At 42.3% G+C, this 22,450-nt stretch overlaps 3 protein-coding genes and 1 non-coding gene across 5 annotated transcripts in view; 2 read left to right on the forward strand and 2 right to left on the reverse strand.

Annotated features, from left to right (window-relative positions):
- Positions 1–81: 81 nt before the first annotated feature.
- Positions 82–2,365, reverse strand: mrpl58 (mitochondrial ribosomal protein L58). Its single transcript, XM_070990796.1, has 6 exons — positions 2,202–2,365; positions 1,791–1,815; positions 1,630–1,689; positions 1,379–1,461; positions 1,029–1,198; positions 82–947 (listed from the first exon to the last, which is right to left on the reverse strand). Exons 1-6 carry the CDS (start codon positions 2,361–2,363, stop codon positions 863–865), a joined length of 585 nt encoding a protein of 194 aa, XP_070846897.1. The 5' UTR covers positions 2,364–2,365; the 3' UTR covers positions 82–862.
- Positions 2,366–2,536: 171 nt separating this feature from the next.
- Positions 2,537–2,608, reverse strand: trnaq-cug (transfer RNA glutamine (anticodon CUG)). The gene has a single exon. It is a non-coding gene; the product is annotated as a tRNA-Gln (tRNA).
- A 210-nt stretch (positions 2,609–2,818) lies between these two features.
- On the forward strand, positions 2,819–10,640 carry daglb (diacylglycerol lipase, beta). Its single transcript, XM_070990922.1, has 15 exons — positions 2,819–3,603; positions 3,733–3,884; positions 4,310–4,484; positions 4,574–4,841; positions 4,984–5,106; positions 5,267–5,394; positions 5,489–5,615; positions 5,744–5,827; positions 7,088–7,165; positions 7,262–7,342; positions 7,862–7,989; positions 8,251–8,319; positions 8,726–8,798; positions 8,883–9,136; positions 9,564–10,640. Exons 1-15 carry the CDS (start codon positions 3,509–3,511, stop codon positions 9,757–9,759), a joined length of 2,031 nt encoding a protein of 676 aa, XP_070847023.1. The 5' UTR covers positions 2,819–3,508; the 3' UTR covers positions 9,760–10,640.
- Positions 10,641–11,304: 664 nt separating this feature from the next.
- The window catches only part of spag9b (sperm associated antigen 9b), a 40,358-nt gene continuing 29,212 nt past the window's right edge, over positions 11,305–22,450 (forward strand). For both annotated transcript variants that reach the window (XM_070990069.1, XM_070990067.1), the window contains exons 1-2: positions 11,305–12,104; positions 21,457–21,577. In XM_070990069.1, the coding sequence (XP_070846170.1) occupies positions 11,805–12,104; positions 21,457–21,577 (421 nt within the window). In that variant the 5' untranslated portion in view covers positions 11,305–11,804. The remainder of the gene's footprint in view (positions 12,105–21,456; positions 21,578–22,450) is intronic.

A 22,450-nucleotide genomic window follows, 5' to 3' on the forward strand; every position in this document is an offset into this window, starting at 1 on the left:
AGCAGAGTGGCGCAGCGGAAGCGTGCTGGGCCCATAACCCAGAGGTCGATGGATCGAAACCATCCTCTGCTAAACGTTTTGACCCTTTATCCATTGTCTTACATTGACAGGATAACGGCACTCCACGTCGTTCTTCACATTTTCATCACATACTTCAAGAATCAGAATCAGTACTGGCCACGTGTGTTCAGAAAATTAATTTGATTGTGTTTTTTTGTTCCTCTAAATGTACTTACACACAGTTTGAAAATAGACGGAGTTAAAAACATATACAACAACGTTTAAAAAAATGGGGTAAAAATATGTAGAATTGGAATGGGGAGTATGTAGAAAAAAAATAAAGTGCCAAGAAATTAATATTAAATGGTTATACATGAAGTAAGTGGTTGTGTGTATATCTATCTATCTATCTATCTATCTATCTATCTATCTATCTATCTATCTATCTATCTATCTATCTACACACACACACACACACAGACACAGACACACACACACACACACACACACACACACACACACACACACACACACACACACACACACACACACACACACACACATCTGAATATGCACAACAAGGTCACCATTTTGGCTAAGAGCTATTACAATAAAGCATGCAATAGAGTATGATAAATATGTTTACTGTGGTAATACAGCTAAAATTCCTATGCAAGGCACAGAATTTGATGCCTTTATCACAGATCACCAGTAAGAGCAGTTCAGAACTGTTAAGTCAGAAATATGTTGCAACTTAATTTTATTTTACAGAATATTAAAGACAACATAATAAACACTGGACATACAAATGATATGCAATTACTGACAATACAATCCTGGGAGATACAAATGTTACAGTCAGTTAGTCAAAATCCACTCGTCTGCTCCTCTTGATAGCTGAATGGATCTTTTTCTGGTTGAGTCGCTCTTGGTTCCTCTTCTCCAATCTGCACAACATATTTCACATGAAAGGCACATTTACGATCAATGTGGATAGAAACACAATTTGTGCTGCCACTGGATAATACCTCTTTGCCCTGAGTGCTACGTCTTCTGCCGTCGGTTCATGTGGCTTCTCGCTGGCCTCGGCTATGATGGCAGAAATCTTCTGGATGCAATCAGAAAGGTTTCTCTGCTGACTCCTGCTCAGCTCTGAGGTCACCAGCAGCTCCCCAGCCTTATTGATGCGATTTTTGTTCTGTACCACAAAGCAGAAAATGAGTACACTTGAGTTTAATACAGTTTCAAAATGACAGGCGCAAAAATCAGCAAATCCACAGGTCATTTAAACTACTGTAATATGACTGTGTACAAAAGCATTCAATTGTAATCAACATTTCATGCTTTAACCTTGATTGCACAGCATTTGAAAACAAACCTTTTCAAATATTTTCTGCCGAACATCTTCCGGGATCCAGTCTGCTGTCTGCACATAGAATCGGACCTCTGCTTTTGTGCTGACTGTGGATTGAGAGGTCATTACACAAAGGAATATGCTGTGCATGACAGAGCAGATTCCAGATTCAAGGCCTTGTATAAGGTGTCAAGAGTCACTTTGGCACATACAGTATGCTGTTCTCGACCAAAGATCGGTCATTGTTTTATATAATTAGGATTATCTTTGGGAACCTTTGTTGACGTTCTGACCACCAGGACCACTGCTCCTGCTGTAAGATACTCTCAAACGGTCTAAGAGCCAGGAGGAGAAGAAATATGTTGTTGAAACATACAAAAGGAGAATGAAAAGACTTTACTATTCTGCATAAGAGAATATATATTTGTATATTTACCCACTGGAATGTGCACATGGACGTCCTGAAAAAGCACAAATAAATCTATTGCTTTACTGTAGATCTAGGTTGTAAGTCCATCACCAGAGTATGATGCAGTACATTTACACAGTTTCTGTCATGGAGGGGATGTCAAACTCCATTCACAACACTGACCACATTGCCACAATGACCTCTGGAGGTTTGAGAGGAGAAAAGCTTAGTACTGCGTGAAGTCAGCACATCCTGGCATTTTCACCTCTGCATTGTCTGTAGATTCTGAGCCAGAACATTTTGACTCTTCAGTTCAGTTTAGTGTGACTTATTTTATCTAAGCGGGGTTATTATTTTTTCCCCAAAACAAGGTTTCTGTTTTGGCTGGGGGTGACAGTAGATAAGGGTGGCTGCATTTGTTAGTGATGTTTAACTCACCTGTATGGTGTCTGTCCCTCGCGTCCCGTAACCAACACTCAGCTGCCAAGTATTACTAACATCTGCTATAACAACACTCCTTAGTTTTAGATGCTGTGGAATCACGTTCACTCCTGCTCTACAGCAAAGTAAATATGTCCGTTGTACTATGTGTGCCGCCATATTGGACTGACGTAGATACGGGTAGTTAACGCAAAGGTTTCACGTGATGTAGCTGCTGCTTAGCCACACTTGCATCTTTTGTGCGGGCGGTGGAATGGTCATAAGCGTGTGTGCAGCTGTTATAATATATCACATTATGAAATACTGAACAATGACGACAAGAAGAAAAATTCAGGTTCCACCGAGATTTGAACTCGGATCGCTGGATTCAGAGTCCAGAGTGCTAACCATTACACCATGGAACCACACTGCTCCGATGAGACCGCTAAACTATAATATTAGAAATACGGTGACTAAGCGTGTGAGAAACAATTTCTTTTTACAGTATAGTATATGGCAGCCATGTGTAAATCAACAAGGTATTTGTCAAGAGGAGCGCTGTTCGTGTACGTTTGTACGTTCACTAAAAATAAAGAGTAAGAAAATATGGGAACTCCCGTGCGATAGCCTCTGTTGCAATAGGGTACCATCAGCGGACGGACACTGCTTGTTTTTCAGCACAACAAAACAAACCAGCTTTCTGCATTTGGCTAAGTTATACGTTACCTAAACTGCTGAGATTAATAGGTAGCTAACGTTCGTTAGTAAGCACGGTGTTTATGTATTACTATCTTAACATTAGTAGTGTCCTGCGGGATTAGTTCTCATTTGGTCGGAATATCAAGAGTATTTTTAGCTAGCTGGGTAGCTAGTGTTAGCAGCTAACGCTAGTAACGGAGTGGTATAGATTTTCTTGGCTGTCGATAGCCGCATTAGCATTGTCTAATATTAGTATGCTACGCGTTGGCAGATCTAAAAACCGCAAAACTGTCCGTGATATCAAAATAACAGCTTGGGCATTCCCACCCAACGTTAAATTGGGTAACGTTAACTGATATACACCCAAATTTGCTTGAATATTCATCTTAACATTAGCGTGTAGCTTTCTTACACGGGCATTGATCGTTTAGGCGAGTTAAGCAACGTAGGGGAGTAGAATGTGTGCAATGAGTAAAGCTTGTCGTCAGCCACTGTAGGTGCTGCTTTGTCAGTTAAGTCATGCATGACTCCAAGTGTCCATTGCTCAAGAGAATCCTATCCACTCTGTAGTGGTGAGAAGGTTAATTACCATCTGTGTGAGGTATTTGGGCTTGTTGATCGGCAAAATGCCTGGAATCGTGATGTTTGGACGGCGGTGGGGGATCGCCAGTGACGACCTTGTTTTCCCCGGCTCCTTTGAACTGTTCGTCCGTGTACTTTGGTATGTGATTTACCTTCATTAATGTCCATGATTCACTTAGGACTTAGGCCACCTGACGTCCAACTGCACATAAGTAATAACGTCCATTGACTCTGCTCTCGCTATTCTCTGCTGCTGTTTTCCTCTTAGGTGGATTGGTACCATGATCCTGTTCACTTACCACAAGGGGCATTTTGATTGTAATGGTAGAGGAGTTCTTCACAGCTATCTGGTTGGACTGCTGGTTGTGCTGGCGTTTATCATCCTGTCACTGTGTGCTATTGTCTACGTCAGTGCCCAGGGTGAGTAAGTTGTGGGTTATAAGGCCACCTGCCTTGGAATTCAGTGAGCATTATATGTAAAGATAAACTAGACATGAACAGTCTTTTGCAGTGGTGGGTGGCTTTCACATAACGCTGGCCAGCAGCAGCAGTGTCAAAATACAGGTTATTCTGCAATAACATATGCAGGAAGTTTGCAAGACAGTTGCTGTGCTACATAACACAACTTGAACTTGAGTCAGACACACAACAGCGTGTACACACATGAAGTGCCCCTTTGTTAGCATTGTTTAGCAACTTAAAATGAGCGTTTCATCGCCTTCCTTAAGGGCATTCTGATATAACTCTGGAGTTCTGTGTAACATCAGAATTTTCCGCTGTATCACAGTTGCAAAGTACAGGCATATATTTTGTTGATTACACTGACATCTATAGTTGTTTCTCAGGGACCATTACAAACCCTGGCCCACGCCGTTCTATCCCTGTGCTGGTGTACCTGCGAGCTCTCCTGTACATCCCTGAGCTCGTGTGGGCCTGTCTGGGAGCTGTCTGGGTGTCTGATGACAGCCAAGGCTGTGATCCTGCCACAGTTGGTGCTGTCATTGCAGCAGTGGTTGCCAGGTGGGTTGTTTCGGGCTATTGGTTCACAGTTTCATTGTTTTATGATTTGTTGAAGAGGTCCAGTATCGTTCTTTTTTGTGTCGCAACAGCTGGATCATCCTGCTCTTCACTGGGTTAGGCGTGGTGTTTGTGTTTGACCCACTGGGCAATCCCCGTCCTCAACCTGCTGCCATGGAGCCGCTGGGAGTACGAGACCTGGAGAGCAACGAGAGCACCCAGTTCCTCTCCACAGCTCGCACCCTGGCTGTCAAGGTGTGGGAGAGCAGGCTGCGCCTCCTGTGCTGTTGTTTGCCGCAGGATGAAAGCCACCGAGCAGCATTCTCCAGCATCGCTCAGCTCTTCAGCGGATTCTTCTCTGTAAGGGACACGTTCTCTGCCTTTGTCTGTCTGATCATTCACATCTGGAAGCTAGGAGATTTGTGATATTCATAGAAAACACCAAGACAGACTAATTGAGTGTGTGTGTGTGTGTGTGTGTGTGTGTGTGTGTGTGTTGCAGGACACAGACCTGGTCCCCAGTGACATAGCAGCTGGCTTGGCTCTGCTGCACCAGGAGCAGGATAAGATGGAGCAAAGCAGAGACCCGGAGGTCACGGTCGATCACAGCCCTTCTTCTCCCATCGTAAGTGCAGGAGTCAGCTGGTCACGTAGGCACAGATGACCTCGTAGCAGACACAAATATTGGTGAACCAGCTGCTAGAACACTCTGAAGTCAAGTCTTTAAACTAGAATCCTCTCTTTTCACTATTTCTTCTTGCTTGTGTCTCTTTTACCCTTTGAAGGGAGAAGATTTGGAGACAGAGTTGGAGAAAGCAGCTCACTGCATGAAGTTTGCTGCAGCAGCTTATGGCTGGCCCATGTACGTTTACTCCAACCTCCTCACTGCACCCTGCAAGCTGAGTGGAGACTGGTGAGATGCACTCCTGACTTATCCCGGTCTGTGGTACCAATCAGACAGATAAATTGTAATATCATTCACACCCAAATCAAAATGTGTGTATCAGCTGCAGGAGTCGTGCGGCTGAGTATGACATTGTTGGAGGAGACCACCTCGGCTGTCATTTTTCATCCATCCTGCACAGCACTGGTTTGCAGTACAGAGACTTCATCTACGTCAGCTTCCACAACCAGGTAGACATTTCACGAGTTGCCCCTGTCTGGAGCAGACTTCTGTGTTCATCGTTTCCTCTGTTTTATTCTTCTGCACCTGTCCGACAGGCTCAGTGAGTCAAACCGCTCATCAACATTGTTTGTTGCAGATCTATGAGATCCCCTTTTTCGTGGCTCTGGATCATAAGAGAGAGGCCGTTCTGGTGGCTGTTCGAGGAACGCTGTCGCTGAAGGTGAGTGGAACTGATCCTGAATCATTATTGAACCACAATGGTGTGATTGTGGGAATAGTTTTCTGTGACTTTGTCACTCCGTGACACGTTCAACTGAAATTCTGAGATCCAGTTCCAATAGTGCTAAAACCTACGCAAAGCTCGTATTTTGAAGTTTTAAAAACAGCTTAGCTAAAGCAACACACCTGTGATTTCAGCTTGCTCTAGGCATTGCTGTGGACTTGGCGCTGAAACAGGAAGCTGTTCCTGTTTAAATCTGTACAGATGTCGATGCTAATTTTGTAGGGTTTTTTTTACTAATGAAAGGTGATTTCCTCTTTTCTTATTTAACCATAGCTCAGAGGTGTCTTTGCCTTCTTCTGCCCTTTCAGTTGTCATTCTGGTTGAACCACTACTTTTTTGCGAACTCTTCATACAAAATAACACCTAGTCGCGCAGAGGACTTTCCACAACCTGAAAGCGTGAATGACCATTAAAACATGTATAGTCTTCCTCTCAGCCAGGTGACTGGCCTTTGTGGGAGCAGATTCCAGACTTTTGATTGGTCGTGTGTGTGTTTTTTAATTATCTCTTTTTATTATGACATGTTCTGTGCTGTTTACTGTTGGTGTTTCTTGTAAATGTTTGCTTTTAGTTTCTTTGTCTGTTTATTTGTTTGTGTATTTGTTGATTTGTTTTTTAAGTTGCACATTTGTCTCCAAAATATATTACCGGGAAGTCTAAAATATACTTACTACACAGAGAATCAGACACTTGTCCACATGTGTAAAATTAGATTTTTTTTTTTTACGGCATTATTTTCAACTGTCTTTCTGTACAACTGCTGTGCTTTTGTCATGCTTGCTGTTCTCCTCCCATTTCCTCTTAATATTCAGAATCACTTCCCTGTTTGTATGAAAGACTTGGTAACTGATAGAAGAGTTCATAGTCTGATGTCGTGAGCCGCTCCTCAAAAGAAATGAAAATAGCTCTCACATCGAAAAAGGCAACGTCAGTAGGAAGTGAGAGTGAGCAGTAAATGAGGGTGTGTGTTCGGGTGCATCAGTGCATGCCTGCACTTGCAAACAGCTGTGAATGAAATATAATCCTTCGTATGTTCGTTTACAGGTCTGAAACATTTGTCCCAACACAGGATTTCATTCAAAACTTAAAAAAATATTTGTTGTGTAGCCTTTGCTTTGCGCCTTTGATATGAGGTCTGATAGATGGGTAATCAGTTTCCCAGTTTATTGTTTATCTCACACAGTGTCTGTCCTGCAGGATGTCCTGACAGACCTGTCTGCTGAGTGTGAGAACCTGCCTATAGAGGGAGTGTCTGGAGCCTGCTATGCTCACAAGGTCAGTGCCCATTATAAGAAAGCTCTCCACCTGTCTTTGTAGATGTCTCAGGTAGGAGGTTTTATGATGTGTTTTCATCTGTGTCTCTGACTGCAGGGCATTAGCCAGGCGGCAGGTTACATCTACAAGAAGCTGGTCAACGATGGCATCCTCAACCAGGCTTTCTCCATTGCACCGGTAAGAAGTGTAACCAGGGTCAGAAAGAGCTGCAGCAGGTATCACTGCATTTTATTTCAGTTCCATCCCAGCTGGCAAATCTGCTCATAAGGCAGGAAAAAGCAGCATACTGATTTGCATTTGTCCTCTGATTAAACAAACAAAACAAAAGAACAACTCTGCTTTCTACACAGTATTCTTCCATTAGCCTGGCTAACACACACAGAATAGCCATGTTCTGTCAGGTTTCGAGGGTACACTTTTAAAGTCTACAAGAGGAATAAACTATAAATAATGCAATTCTCTCTGTATAACAGTGTCAGTTAATATATCCTAATATAGTCAAACTTCCTTGCTTGTGTTTTGTTGTTGTTGTTATTGTTGTTGTTGTGGTTGTTCGATTTCTTTCCTGATGGACTTCTCATCAAGTTGTGATATTGTGTCATGAGATATATTTGTCAGTAAATAACATAAACTTTGCAGAGGACATACTTAATGAATAATCATGAGTATGTTTCCACGTGTTCCCTGTGTTTACAGGAGTATAAGCTGGTCATCACTGGTCACAGTCTGGGTGCTGGTACAGCCTCACTACTCGCTATCTTATTGCGCAATTCCTTCCCCACTCTGCAGTGCTACTCATTCTCTCCACCAGGGGGCCTCCTGAGGTAGGGCAGACTGTACAGCAACACTTTGGCAAACAGTGGAGAGACCTGACCTGGTTCCCTGGCCTTGAAGTAAAAGTGTTACTTTAAATGCAAATGCATATTTAAAAATAATCTCAAAATACATAATCTTATCTGACCCTTATCACATGTGTGATTTCACTGGTCTAATTTAAAATATGTACTGCCCACTCACATCTGCGCTGTTAATTATTTGACACACCTTCTGTTGTAACTTTCTGTTCTGTGTTTTGTTGTGTACAGTAAAGCCTTGGCTGATTACTCCAAAGACTTTGTGGTCTCAGTTGTGCTGGGAAAAGATCTGGTCCCCAGGTAAGACAAAGCCTCTATACTGGATATTAACAGCCATTATAGACTGTTGTTTAATCAAAGCTGCACCTTTTAATGAATGCATATTGTATATTGATAGTGTTTAGGTCCTTCTAGCAGTTTGGTTTGTTGGCATTATCACTGGATCACTGAAGGTGCATATGTTTGTCTGTCAGCAGCAGGGCAGACTCTTGAAAAGGCCAATATGACTGTGCTGTGGCGCACAGACTATTATAGACTGCTGTGTGATGGAGACTCTATATTTGGCTCTGCCCTGTTATTACAGGCACGGAGAAAGAGAAAATGAGTGGAAGTGACACGCTCCCTTTTCCTCTGTTCTTTTTAAGCTGCCCTCTCCTTTTGCAGTCTTGCCTCTTTCAATCACTCTGCTATCATTCTTCTTGTACAGATTGAGCATTCCTAACATGGAGGATCTGAAGAGAAAGATACTTAAGATAGTTTCCAACTGCAATAAGCCCAAGGTAAAAAAAAAAGAGTCTTAAGCCTTTGACATATGTTAGCATGTTAGTTCACACACAGTAATTTCAGCCGTTTCTCTGTTCCAGTACCGCATCCTGCTGCAGGGGTGCTGGTACGAGCTGTTTGGAGGAGACCCAGACGACTTCCCGACTGAGATGGACAACAGGAGGGAGGAGGAGCTTAGCCAGCCGCTGTTGGGGGAGGAGTCGCTGATGATTCGCCACTCGTCATCCTATCAGAGCCTGGCGTCAGACGACTCGCCTGCCCACACGGCGGCGCACTTACCTCTCTTCCTGCCCGGACGCATTCTTCATATCACAGAGGACGGGCCGTCACGGAGGTCTGTGCGCAGTGATCAGTTCACCTCACAACAATAAATTTACAGTAAACATGAGCTGCTGAATAGGAACAAGAGTTGATGTGTGCCCTCTAGTGGTAGTTAGAAGCAGGATGTCAGGAACGCTTCCACAACCCCAACCATACATGAATTGCGAGGCCGATAACAATGTCAGATATTATAATAATATTAATATGAGCTCACATATAGGCCATGACTGATATATCTGCAATGAGCTAACATCGGCCAGTGTATCAGCCTGGCCAATTTAGGGTGAAATTAAGACGGTTAAATATGTAGCACCTAACCTTCTCCAAACCCTTAGCTCAAATGACACTCATACATGCAGACACCGGCCTATTGTACAAGCTGAGTGCCAGATGCTGAAATTAAAATTGTGAGTTAGATTTGTATCTGTCTTTTTCCTCAGATCGTGTTTTTCCCAGGTCCGGTATCGTGCAGACTGGTCCAATGAAATGGCGTTCAGGAGCATTTTGATCAGTCCCAGGATGCTTGCAGATCACATGCCTGACGCTGTGCTCCGGGCACTCAGCAGTCTGACCAGTGAGAGGCCCTTCTTGCTCTGCCCTTCGTCTTTAAGCAACAGCCAGCAAAACACTGTTTGAAACAAACCATACAGACTGACTCCTAATGTACAGTGTGTGCTCCGAGACTCTGCATTTGAAAGCTGGATTGTAGTGGTAAAGGAAGATGTGAAACCATAGAAACTGACCTGTTGTGATCTCCATGAATGAACCTGATTCGTGAACGTGTTGGAGCACAAGTACTTTGTTAAATTGCACTTTTAATTATTTAATTCATATAATTTGTGATATTTCAACTCTGAGTTACTCCATGAGCAACTTTATGCCATGATCTTTGAATGTGCGTTGTATACAATATTTGACAGTGCTGCAGTTTAACTGTGATGTCAGTGTTCTACATTTTATGTTTGTGCGTGTGCTGTACGGCTGGTAGAAGCTGCCCCCGGTCACTGAAAGTGTCCCATGTTGTCTTCCTTGTCTGTGAGGAGGACTGAAGAGCAGTCTGATTCAGGATGCGAGGATGTAGGGGTAACTTTTACCTCAAAATGTGGACTGAAGCATTACGTCTTCATTGTGTAGTAACTGTGTTAGTCTGTCTCGTGTTGAATGTCTTCAGACATCAGGGTGAACAGTGCCTATGCATTACAGGAAAACAAGTCAACAGAATCGCTTAACAGGAAAACCGTTACTGACTGCATTGTGTTTACAGTGAGTTTTGATCTGCATTTTCTGCAATGCAGCTTGAATTGTGCATGATGTTTGTCAATGATAGCCGTAAGAGGTAGAAAGATTGTACTTATACATTTTGTGGGAACCTGTTTACTTGCCATGGATATAAACATTTTTTTTTTCAGGTAATGTATCATTAAAGTTTCAATCAACTGATGCCTGCATAACTGTTTCACATTCTCAGTAGAATGCATTTGACTCCTTGATGCAAATAAAAGCTTTTGTGAAGCACACTCTTCATCTCCTCATTTTTATTTGCTAAAAGGAGGACTACTATTCTAACAGTTCCTCACCTCAGCAACCTGTTGAACTGAATGCATCTGAACAAAATTTTGAGAAACATTTAAAATGGAGAAAAAATTGGATTCATCTCTTGACTAAAGCCATATGAGTCAATGGGAGGGGTGGACATAATTATGAAATGTCTCCAACGGATAGATCACCAAGGATTAGCTTCAGTTTTTACTCTATCCTACATCAGCCCTGTTTAGCATGTGACGTAAGCGCGACGTCCCGTCACTAACACATGACATCTTCAAGTGATCCTCGTAAAATCCCTATTCTATCCACGGGCAATTTCATTGCGGATTGTAAAATATCATAGTTGCCTCGACACTGAAATGAATTTGCCAGGTAACTGTGACAAAAGTAGAATATAAAATGATTAGAAGCACTCATCACTCCTATGTGTTTATATGAAGATATACTTGCAAATAAACTATGTCTTTTTATCAGTTGTTAATGCTCTCCGCCCCTTAAACGTCACATTTCAACAGCTATATATAAGCGACAGGGCAGATGAAATTACTGTTTTAGCTTTAAAAATCTGAGCTGATGCTGTGCATTTTCAGTGTTTATTTGCATCCATCCGCTACTTTTACACTGTGATACTGTAACCTTCCGACGTTTTTTCAACATTTTAATGTTTTTTTCGTGTGCACCGTTTGCCTTTGGCTTTTCCTAAAATTACGAAGCTGATCTTCAGTATATCCAGTCACTACTGAGATAGACTTTGACGTTCTTTCTCTCTGCAGTTTACTACTTTGCTTTGTCGTTTAACCGTGTCCTCTCCGTCTTTCCGACAGTACTTGAAGGCAGCAGCAGGAGCTCATCTGTTGGACAGGGAAACTAATCAGGAGCCAAGTAAAGACTTTTCAGTACTGCTAGCTACTGAGCTAGCAAGCTTTTTAAAGTCAGCCGTCCATACGACTAAGAAACACAAAATTTGCTTATGAAGTACAGTATATCTTCTGTACAAGACACAACGTTCGAGCTATGTTCTAGTAACACCGTTTTGTTGCGCTGAAAGTAGCAAGGCGGACAGCCTCTGGCCAGCTGAAGCTTGCGGCTAGCTCATTAACGTTAGCTGGGAAATAAGTGCAAGTGGAGGCAAGAAAATGGAGCTGGACGACGTAGTCCTGTATCAGGACGACACGGGCAACTCGACCATGATGTCCGAGCGGGTCTCAGGTCTGGCCAGCTCAATATACCGTGAGTTTGAACGGCTAATCGAAAAATACGACGAGGACGTAGTGAAGGAGCTGATGCCGCTGGTCGTCGCCGTGCTGGAGAACTTGGACTCGGTGTTCGCTGTCAACCAGGAGCACGAAGTGGAGCTGGAGCTGCTGAAGGAAGACAACGAGCAACTCGTTACCCAGTATGAACGGGAGAAAGCACTGAGAAAACACGCAGAGGAGGTGGGTTTCATCCCATAACGTTAACTGCCAAACTAATTTTTTAACCCGGATTAAAGATTATAGGATCGTATTATGTGCTTTGCCGTGAAAAGATGAAATGTCAGACGAAACCCAATTCAAAAATCTGGAAATTCCCTGTTGTGATGCTTATCAACTACACATCATATCTCAATAATCACGAATTAGTGCTTTTTATGAACTATGTAAACAATTTCTCGATTCGGTGTACTTACAGCATCCCACAAAGCACATTACTGGGGAATAATTACACTTTCTAAACTGTTTGTTGATACTCGCCATTGCCCACTATCGGGCATTTTGGCGGAGGAAAATTGGGGCAATAACAGGCGAACGTTCTCTGTAAATGAAAATGGTTGTTTAAAGAATCACTGCTTGATAGGTTGGAAATTCATGAAAGAGGTTAAAAACACCGTCCCATCAGACAAGGTCTGACAATTGGCCCGAGCCCAAATATCATTTCTGAAGCACGCGCTGTACTTTGGCTGCAAGTTCATGTCACCATGGATGCCAGCGACTCCCTGGACCCACAGTTGATGCGAGATCAAGGTTAATGCGCAGCACTGCTGTTTATCTTGTCATACCTCAACATTCATTTTCAGTCAAGCCTCAGATATATGCAAACCAGTCAGTGATTGGTTTGTCAGGTGGCTGCTTTCTGCAACCTCCAATAAATCCAAATGTGAATCTCAGTGATCACGTTCATCCTCATGACTAATGACAGCCTCACTAGCCTCTCATTTGATTCAGCCCAAATGACACATTACCATGCTCTTCATTACTTCATCACTGTGATGCAGTCTGTGTTTGGACAGTGACACATTTGCAGTTGTTATGCACACCAGCACTCTAGATCTCAGTTGAAACTTCCCTTAATGTTAGTGTTTACATCATTTTTCGGCGAGGGCTGGTCCTGGTTTTGTTCTACTGCAGTGTATGCAATTGTGGTGATGCTCTTGTGATGATCCAGTCTTAAATGGACAGACACTCAGCCTGTGTTAAATCCGTGGTAGCAACAGGCACACTGATGAGATAGAAGATGCAGGATCCAAAGTGCTATGTGTTTTGCTTAAGCAGCCTATTAGCACAAACCATAACTCTCAGCTTTGCTTCTTTACACACACACGTGCACCTTTTCCCTCCCACTGTCATTACCTGTTGTTAGGTATGAGTAATGTGTTGCCCTTTCAACCAAAGGTCCAAGTCACTCCTATTACAGTAATCGCAATAAGTTGTCCACAGTGACAATGTTAGCGGGGTTCCCGATGAGACATGTGACAGAGATTGGTTGCAAAACATCTGTGATACAAAGCAATACCTGTGTACAATAGAGGAAAGAATATCTCTATAATGATGCAAAGATGGTCTTAAAAAGCACAACAGTCCCGAAGCCTTTTTTTCCTTTTAACCAGGTGTATCAAACAACTAGTGGTCATGGTGTTTTTAAAATTCAAGACCTCTACAGAGGTGCCTTGAAAGAACACAGAAGTATAGTAAGCAGAATCATTTGGTCATTGAACCGTTTACTCTATACTGGCAATTGTATTTATCACCTTATCAGAACTTTTGTTGTCCAGGTGGTGATGGACTGCAGTTTCTGCGTTTCTTTCATGGAAAGTTCAGCTAAATATTAAGTTGTTTTATTAATGCTATAATGTGGCTCTTCAGATTGTGAAACATTTATACGCTTTATTTTGAAATTACTATGTTGTGTGACTGCTGCCACAGACAGTTGAGTATCTGCACAGTCACAGTTACTGAAACCATTTGGTTCTAACTATTAACAAAGTTTTTAATCTGAAACAAGTCAGGAGGAAAACTGCTGTGTGAATCTTACATGTACAGTATTATGTCATGCTTATGCGGCAGGACCATGAATACATGGTTTGTACTTCTCAGCCGATGATCAATACTGCATGCAGGACTTGAAGTTGAAGAGCTACTGACAGACTTTAAAAGAAGAAACACAATATAAAGCGTAAACTAGTTGTTTCCATAATATTAAACTTAAACAGAATCTTAAAAAAAGTTTAAATCCTCTATAATTGTTGTTATCCTTTCAATAGAAATACTGTCACAGTATTGATATTACAATAGAGACATTATCGCAAGCGTGCATGTTTTTGTACATTTAAAGCTCAAACCTCAGTATTCCTTCTATTAATCCTCACTGGCTCTTGTTCTTGGGCATTTTACACACAAGCAGCCCCTCACTGAAACATCTTTAACAACCCTGAACGAATGCAGGGCTTTACACTTAATCTGGTCTGTTATTTTTCCAGCCTTTACACATTTAATCCCAGCAAACTCCGTTGTGGCCACTATACCTCAGACTGGAAAAAGAGATTGAACTATTATAGACCAAACCTCACTGCAACGTAAACATTTGAGGATAACACCCACCAATGAATTAATCAGTTTATTTGTAGGAGTCTGGATTAGTAAATCACAGTACCTTGTTTGTACATGTGGTTTTTGCCGCTCCTCAGCTTATTCCGAGTTGTTGACATTTGACTTGACAGTTCAATGTTGAATGACAACACAACAGGTCACAAAGCAGTGTGTTAATAATTTAAGTCATGTCCTAACATGTTGTTAAAGCTCTTCGATGGACCTGTGCACACAGGACTTTCCATTGGTATGCTATGGGCCTACATTCATCTTGTTCTCTCTGGCTGCTGTGTGTTAAATACCTCATCCCCTTTATAACTAATTCGTCACTCAGCCAGGCAACCAGTTAGCTTTCATGTTGGTGTGATCAGTAATATTCATATGCTGAATTCATGTCACAGGTGTCGTCCTTTGGCTCAGCATCCTCTCTATAGGAGAGGTCAGTGTAGTTCACTAAACCAACCATTGTATTCAGACTTGCTTGCTTTGTCTTGGTATGTGACGCTAAGGATTAGTGAAATGTTTGCATTTTATTTTAATAGGTTTATTTAAATAGGTAATCTATAAAATGTTTAAAATAGACTTTATTGAAACAAAACATATTGATACATGGTGGTTTAAAGGAAGATCCATAATTAAATGAAAGCTTTGTAAATTTTACAGGCATTACATATTAACAGCTTTTTTTATTGGTATTATACTGCATATGAAATGCGGAGCTTGTCATAATCAGCTCTGAAAAGTCTGGCTTCTCACTCATAGGTGTGGATTTCTGATTGCAGTAGGTGAATATACTGTAACACTTGAACTGATCAAATAAAACACAGACCAAGGATTCCTTCCACGTTCAGTGACTCCACACAACACATTGTTCCAAAGTCATGTAGAATGAGGTCAGGTACTGTATGAACTGACTGTTCAGTCCTCAGTTTTGTATCTGGGCAAAATCAGAACGAATTTCCCTGAGCTCTCCACAGAATGCACACTTCATATTAATGTCTTGAGCTGTCTTGCAAAGTCAAGATTATTACGTTCTATGTATGCTCTGTCTACAGCAGTATCTTATTTTTCTTGTGTGTGCTGTTTGACTTTCTGTAGGTGCTGCTTCATTCATGCACAGTGGCTGCTGTTACTTGGACATACTGTACTGTCTAATTTTTTAATTTTTTTTGTTTATTTATTTTTTTTCTGTTTATCTGAAAGAAGTCACTTTTGCTTCAGACAGAAACTTGACATTGTGCACCAGAGATTTTTGGAAATAACTACTAGATTTTGGGAGTTTACTGAAGATACCTTAGAAAAGATCATTAGGCAAAATGTAAAATAACTATTTAGTTAGTCCTGCAGCATAACAAAATGAAAATATATTAGAAAATCTGGTGGAATATCATTGTTGGTGGGGAGTAAGACAGATGATTTTTTTTTCTGTGGAGTCCATTGCAGTCTAGTCCAGCAAATACCAGATGCAGAAATCCTGTAAATTCTGTGTGTGCACACCCACATGTAGAGACACACAAACATACACACTCTAGGGTTGGCTAGGTTTCTGATTTGTGTATGAGCTGAAACTGGTTTGATTTTTTGGGAACAGACTGATCAGCAGTCATTTTGAGATGCAGCTGACAACAGCAACCTGTGCCAGCGGCTCTAAATCCAACTTGTATTGCATTAATAATTAGCAAAATAACAATGTGATTAGCATAATATTGTTTTTACCTAATTTATATGCGCTCTTTTTATTTGAGCTCAGTGTGAGGGACTTTACGGCGTTTTGCTGTTATTTATGGTTGTGCTAGTTTCTCCTCTGCTGTGTTTCAGAGAGGGCGGAGCTATGACCCTCCACACTCAGCAGAGGAGAGAAAGGTGAAGCAAGGATATGTTATTGTGCAATAAAAGCTTCCCAACAACAGTCGTTCATCAGTTGAAAACCAAATCACACATCGTGTCAGTTGTCATGTTTGTGGTGTGTGCTCTTACTATATTCCCCTCAGAAGTGGTTGAGTCAAGTGCAACACCTGGTGGTAAAACTCGATATTTCTGGTCTGGTCTCATACTTAGCTTAATATCAAACTGGTTTGCAAATTTCTACATCGGCCCCAACATGGCATAGCTTTTCCACATCTCTGTTTCATTATCATCCTCAGTCCCTCAGACAGCTGTGACGAGGTTAATCGTCATCGCCAAAATCGATAACCCACTCAGACTAAATGCAAAGACCCAACACCAACACAACTGTGCTCAATGGAGGCAAAGGAGCAGCATGGCACTGACTCAGTTACTAAGCTGCTCATTTGCGTGACAAGTCACTCAAGAAGCAAATAAGCAGATTAATCTTACCAAACAAACCCATTGTACGAGCCAAGTCCTGCTTTTCGCTGCTCCAAGCCCAGAGGAATACCTCCTCTTAGCAGTTTGTCTCAGCAGAGGAGAGGAAAAGGCAAGGCAGGAAATTCTTGGGGAAAAACAACACTTCCCCCAGTTCTTTTGTCCAGTCAGGGTTGTCTGCTGACCTGGAAAAGACCACAGCCTACTTGCTCATAATGGCAGCTGATTGATCCTCATTTACATGAGATCTATTAAAAGACAGAGCAAGATTATTGGGAAATGGTAACATTCTGTAGCATAGCCTCATGTGACATGAGCAAAATGGTGGCCTAAGGATTAGAAAGACAGAACCTTGACTGAGGGTTTCAGGAATGGCAAAGCTGGTTTGTCCACCGCTCCAGAATGAAATATCTCAGTAACATTTGCATGGACTGCAATGACATCTTATACAGACAGTCATGGTCTCCAGTGGATGAATCCCCAGACTTTATGGGTCCCCTGGCGTTTCCTGTAGCACCACCAGGAGGTTGAAATTTGTAATTTGAAATTGAAATTTAGTACAAGACATCCATGGTGCCCTGCAGATGAACCCTCAGGGTGTTGGTGATCCCCTTTTGTAGGTAGGTAGAAGGTTTTCATTTAGTCGGTGAAAAATCTCAACATCTGCTGGATGAATTGGCTCAGACATTTGTGGTTCCCAGATGCTGAATGCTAATTACTTTGGTCATTACTGACTTGTTGTCTTGTGCCAAAATGAGGTTGGCATTTGTGGTTTTGAGTGAAATGTGTCAAGAACTGTAAGGAGGATTGCCATGAAATTTAGTACTGACATTCATATCCCCCTCAGGATGAACTGTATCTTCAGTCATCCTTAAACTTGTCATGTACCCTCATCATCAGGTCAGTATATTATTTTTCCAGTAATTTGTTTTATGACCAAGTACATGCACATTGTGTTCAGTGCTAAATAACTAAACTAAGATGGAAACATGGTAAACATTGTTCCAGCTAACATTAGCATGTTAGCATTGTCATTGTGAACATGTCGACATGTTAGCATTTAGTTCAAAGTCTCACTGGGCCTGAGTGCAGTCTCACAGAGCTGTCAGCATGTTTGTAGACTCTAGTCTTGTTTGTTATTTAGCCATTGAAAATATGTTTATCAGATTCCAGTAGGCTCTGTTTTTTCTTGCCAAAAATGGTTGCATGGTTTATAATATCCATATCATCAGCCATGTCATTATAATGACGTAATCCCAGCAAGCTCACTGAAGTGATCTTTCAGGCAGTTTATTGGGTCAGATGACCAAGGCCTCACACACCCCATTCCCCCAACTGTCCCAGTAGCAACCCACAGCCAAAAAACACTAAAAGGAGTTAATTTCAGTCTCTGTCAATTGAGTGCCAAGACAGCGGAGCCCTGTCTGTGTGGGTGTGCTTGCACTTGTGTTGGAGCCACATGTGTTTGTGTGTGTTGGCACTCAGAGACAAAGGGAGCATTATACAGGCAGCATAGGGGGAAGAGTGCACGCTCAAACGCTGGCACACTCATTCTCTGGAGCGTTGTCATACGCACAAGCCTCCTTCCCGGGTCATATGATGAGCAGCAGGGTGACGGGAAGACATTAGGAGTTGTTCTGATGAATGTGTTGATCCAGTATGAGAGGTGTCGGTATGTGTCATCCATACAGTGTGTTAGTGGTTTGAGGCGTTAATTCATGTAAATATAACCTTGTGTTCAGATTCTTTTCCTGTCAGCAGTTAAACTGATCAGAAACTAAGGCCTGTAACTATTTAGCTTGCCTTTGTGTTGTACTTGCATACAGTTGCAGATTAGGGGGCACCCCCCCACTATGAACCCCCGTCTGTAGTCTTGCCCAGTGCTTTGTTAATGCTCTTAGCAGATTTACATGGAAAATGCTGCATTACCAACTATGCCTCAGTTCTTAAGATGCTCCCTGGGCTTTCCAGACATGACTGTGCCCTCTGTAAGTCTCTCACCCCCCAGTCCAGATAGCCTCCCTTTACTCCCTCTTTTTCTACTTGAAAAAAATGCGCACTTCAGTGCTATTCATGCAGACCACCTCAAGTATCACAATAAGGCAAAATCTGTTATCTTGTTTGTATTTGTTAGATGCTATTTAATAAAGAGAACATTCAAAGATGATAAATGGAAGCCCTCTAGATGGAAATAGTTTTGAGAGCCCAAAGGCAGAGAACAGTATCTCAGTCCATCAGTGACTGAAAGAAAAGAATAAAACCAGGCCTTGTTTTAGGAGAGAGTTCACAAAAGCATCTTGACGATGTACCTTTGTTAGACACCTCCAGTCTCACTGTGACGTGCGTACAGAGAAGAGGCTGCTTGTAACAAGGCGCTCAGGTGATCCTCGTGTCCTTGCAGATGACTCCCACCCCCCTCCCAGGGCCTGAGCCCAGGGCTTCTTGTCCACAGTGAGCACACACATCACAAGACTGTGTGTTTGCAGGCGTGATAAGGTCTTGCCTGTCTTCACACCCCTGACTCAGCTTACCACCTGGGGTATCAATAGATGGGCTCCCGATAATGAAACCAACAAACCAAGAGAGTAAAAAAGACATGTCCAATTCTCATTCTCTTATCAGAATTATTGAAATGATCTCTCCTCTGTTTCCTGAGACCATGATGACTTTTTTGTTTTTTGTCAGAGCAGCAGTCCAATACCCTAAAATATTCGACTATCATAGAATACCAAGAAAACCAGAAAACATCAGCTACATGTGCTCATTCATAGTGGGCTGCCGACTCAGGTGGTGGCACGGTGGCTCAGTGGTAACACTGTCACCTCACAGCTAGAAGGTCCCCGGTTTGAATCTCGCTGTGGGCACTGGGCGTGTCCTCCACCATGCCTTTGGTGCCTGCTGCTTGAGGAAAAATTTCTGTGTGGAGTTTCACCTGCTCACCTGTATCCTCCATAAAAAATACACCCACTAAAAACATGCAAGAGTGACGAAAAAGGAACTGGTCCCCGGGCGCTGGTCGACTGGCAGCCCACCGCTCCTGGTCTGCCGCGGCATGGATGGGTCAAATAGCGGGATGGAATTTCACATATGCATGGCGTGTACAGTTTCCTCCTCAACTGCATGTTGTGTGTAAAAAAATGTGATGAATAAGACCTTCTTCTTCTCAGACCAAAGTACAACAACATCCAATTGCAAACAATTGCTCTTACAGACTTTTTATCTAGCGCCATCATTAGGTCAAAATTTCAATTTGTCACTTTGTTTGTTGACCAAACACATGCAAAACTGTTGAGCTCCAGCACTAATTAGCTAATTTTAGCCTGTTAACATGCTACGCCAAGGTGGTGAGTATAGTAAAAATCATACCTGCTGAACATCAGCCAATTAGCATCACTGTGAGCATGTTGGCTTGCTTACATTCATTCATTCCTTTTCTTTGCCTCAGTATGTTCTACTTCACACACCAGCTTATTTTTCATGTACTTTAGTGTCCTTTGGCAGTGTATTCAGTGTCACTAACAGCATTTACTTTGTTCTAGTTGATCCTCACTTTATCACTGTATTTTTCTCTTCAGAGACCCACTTCCAGAGCTCCTTAAGGTTTCCTCTAATCTAATTTCTTCACCAAGTACAAAGTGCCATCAGGGAGCAGTGGTTAACCGAGCATTAAATGGATTAGATTGGGACAGCATGGTGGTTTAGTGGCAGGAGACAGTTTGGGCAGCTGAGTTGAAGCCCTAAAAGTCCATTTTTCCTTTGACTCTGACCACTGATTTATCCTCATAATGATTTATTTTACATGACAGTGTTTGGAGTGCATCCCCAATCTCATGTGATATTTTATCCAGTCCCTCCTGTTATGAAAACAGTTTTTCATCTAAGATCGCCTGAGAGAAAGACTGAGGTCAGTGACAACAGCTGCTGTGAAGATTGAAAAAACAACCTTCACAATCAACTGTTATTAACTTAGCCAGGAAAGTGTGTGTGTGTGTGTGTGTGTGTGTGTGTGTGTGTGTGTGTGTGTGTGTGTGTGTGTGTGTGTGTGTGTGTGTGTGTGTGTGTGTGTGTGTGTGTGTGTGTGTGTGTGTGTGGTAGCTGTAACTGCTGTTGCCTTTGTAAGGAAGCAGACGCTGTGCACCTGTTGAGCAGAAAGGTTAGGTGACTATGACAATGAACAGGAGACAGATACGGTGTGCTCTATTTTCCACTGATATCAACACTGCTAGCATGACAAGATCTTTATCTCACACACACACACACACACACACACACACACACACACACACACACACACACACACACACACACACACACACACACACACACACACACAAATGGATTTAGTTCACAACATCTCCATTTGAGACCTCACCTTTTTTTAATGCACACTCAAATTTGGTGCCATAGATGGAGATGATTGTGAGGTCATCCAGGGCTGAGCAGATGTCACACTGGCTGAGGGGAACTGTGACATTTCTGTCTTCTGTTTCCACCATAAACAAATCATCTTCTCCATCCCTCACTGGGAGTTTCACAACATTAGATTTCTTGTGCTCATTTCAGTGCTTTGGTAATAAATGCTCTGTTCCCTCCCCCTCTTTTCTGTCTTTATCTCCAGAGGTACATTGTCTTTGAAGACTCCCAGGATGGCGAGAAGAAGGAACTCCAGTGCCGACTGGTGATGTTGGAGTCACACACACGTCAACTAGAGCTAAAAACTAAAAACTATGCAGATCAGAGTAAGTCCATTGCACGGTGTCACAAACAGCTTTTATTTTACTGACTCTATTATTGGAAAATCAAACACACACACACACACACACACACACACACACACACACACCCACCCACACACACACACCCACCCACACACACACACACACCCCAATGCACAAGCCAGCATCCCTCTGAGCAGAATCGACAGTTTCGGGTCTTGTGACTGTTTGTTAGCCTGATGTGCCAGAGGGCAGATGGACTCCCATGTCCCTACCGAACAAAGGCCATTAGTAACATACTATGAGTGTTTGCCTGCCAAGTCTGCCAAATGAGCTGGAACAGGATAGACCAAACATGCTCCAAGCCTCGAAAGTTTCTGGGTCAAGCACAGGAGAATTTTAGAAAGCTGGCAGATTTTTAGCATTCATGTAAAAAGTGACTCATCATTATGTCTTTGAAGTAGGAAAGAGCTTGTGAAAGTAACGGACGGTGTAGTCTCGAGCTGTCAACGCCGTGACATGCCGTTTTCACCGTTTCTCTGTTGTCCACTCCTCTTTTTCTCAATTAAGACTTTATTTCAACCAATCCAGAGTCAGTGATGATTGGTGGAGCAGTGAAAGACAAACTAAGATGGTTTTGGAGGGTTTTATTTTGTTTCTGTTATATTTGAACGAAGTGTGTTTCACGGGGATTAAATGACTGTTTCTGTGAATGGAAATTAGGGCCTTACTCTTTAACAAAAAGGTGTCTCTGAAGGGATCCTTTCCATTACGTTGTCTGACAGCTATTAGAACAGTCAAAAACACACACCTCTAGAGGACGTGGTGTGCAAACACTTAAAATGACAATGCAGCTCGTTTTATGGCTGCTGGCTGCAGCAATCTCGCTGAATACTG

This window comes from Chaetodon trifascialis, chromosome 21, assembly GCF_039877785.1.
Source record: "Chaetodon trifascialis isolate fChaTrf1 chromosome 21, fChaTrf1.hap1, whole genome shotgun sequence".
In the NCBI taxonomy this organism is placed as follows: domain Eukaryota; kingdom Metazoa; phylum Chordata; class Actinopteri; order Chaetodontiformes; family Chaetodontidae; genus Chaetodon; species Chaetodon trifascialis.

Coding starts and splice junctions, on each gene's coding strand:
- mrpl58 (XM_070990796.1), bottom strand. CDS start 2,363: ATGGCGGCACACATAGTACAACGGACATATTTACTTTGCTGTAGAGCA. Junction 1,199..1,378: donor GGCAGAAAATATTTGAAAAG/GTTTGTTTTCAA, acceptor TTTGTGGTACAG/AACAAAAATCGCATCAATAA. Junction 948..1,028: donor GTAGCACTCAGGGCAAAGAG/GTATTATCCAGT, acceptor TATGTTGTGCAG/ATTGGAGAAGAGGAACCAAG.
- daglb (XM_070990922.1), top strand. CDS start 3,509: ATGCCTGGAATCGTGATGTTTGGACGGCGGTGGGGGATCGCCAGTGAC. Junction 4,842..4,983: donor TCTTCAGCGGATTCTTCTCT/GTAAGGGACACG, acceptor TGTGTGTTGCAG/GACACAGACCTGGTCCCCAG. Junction 9,137..9,563: donor GAGGACGGGCCGTCACGGAG/GTCTGTGCGCAG, acceptor CTTTTTCCTCAG/ATCGTGTTTTTCCCAGGTCC.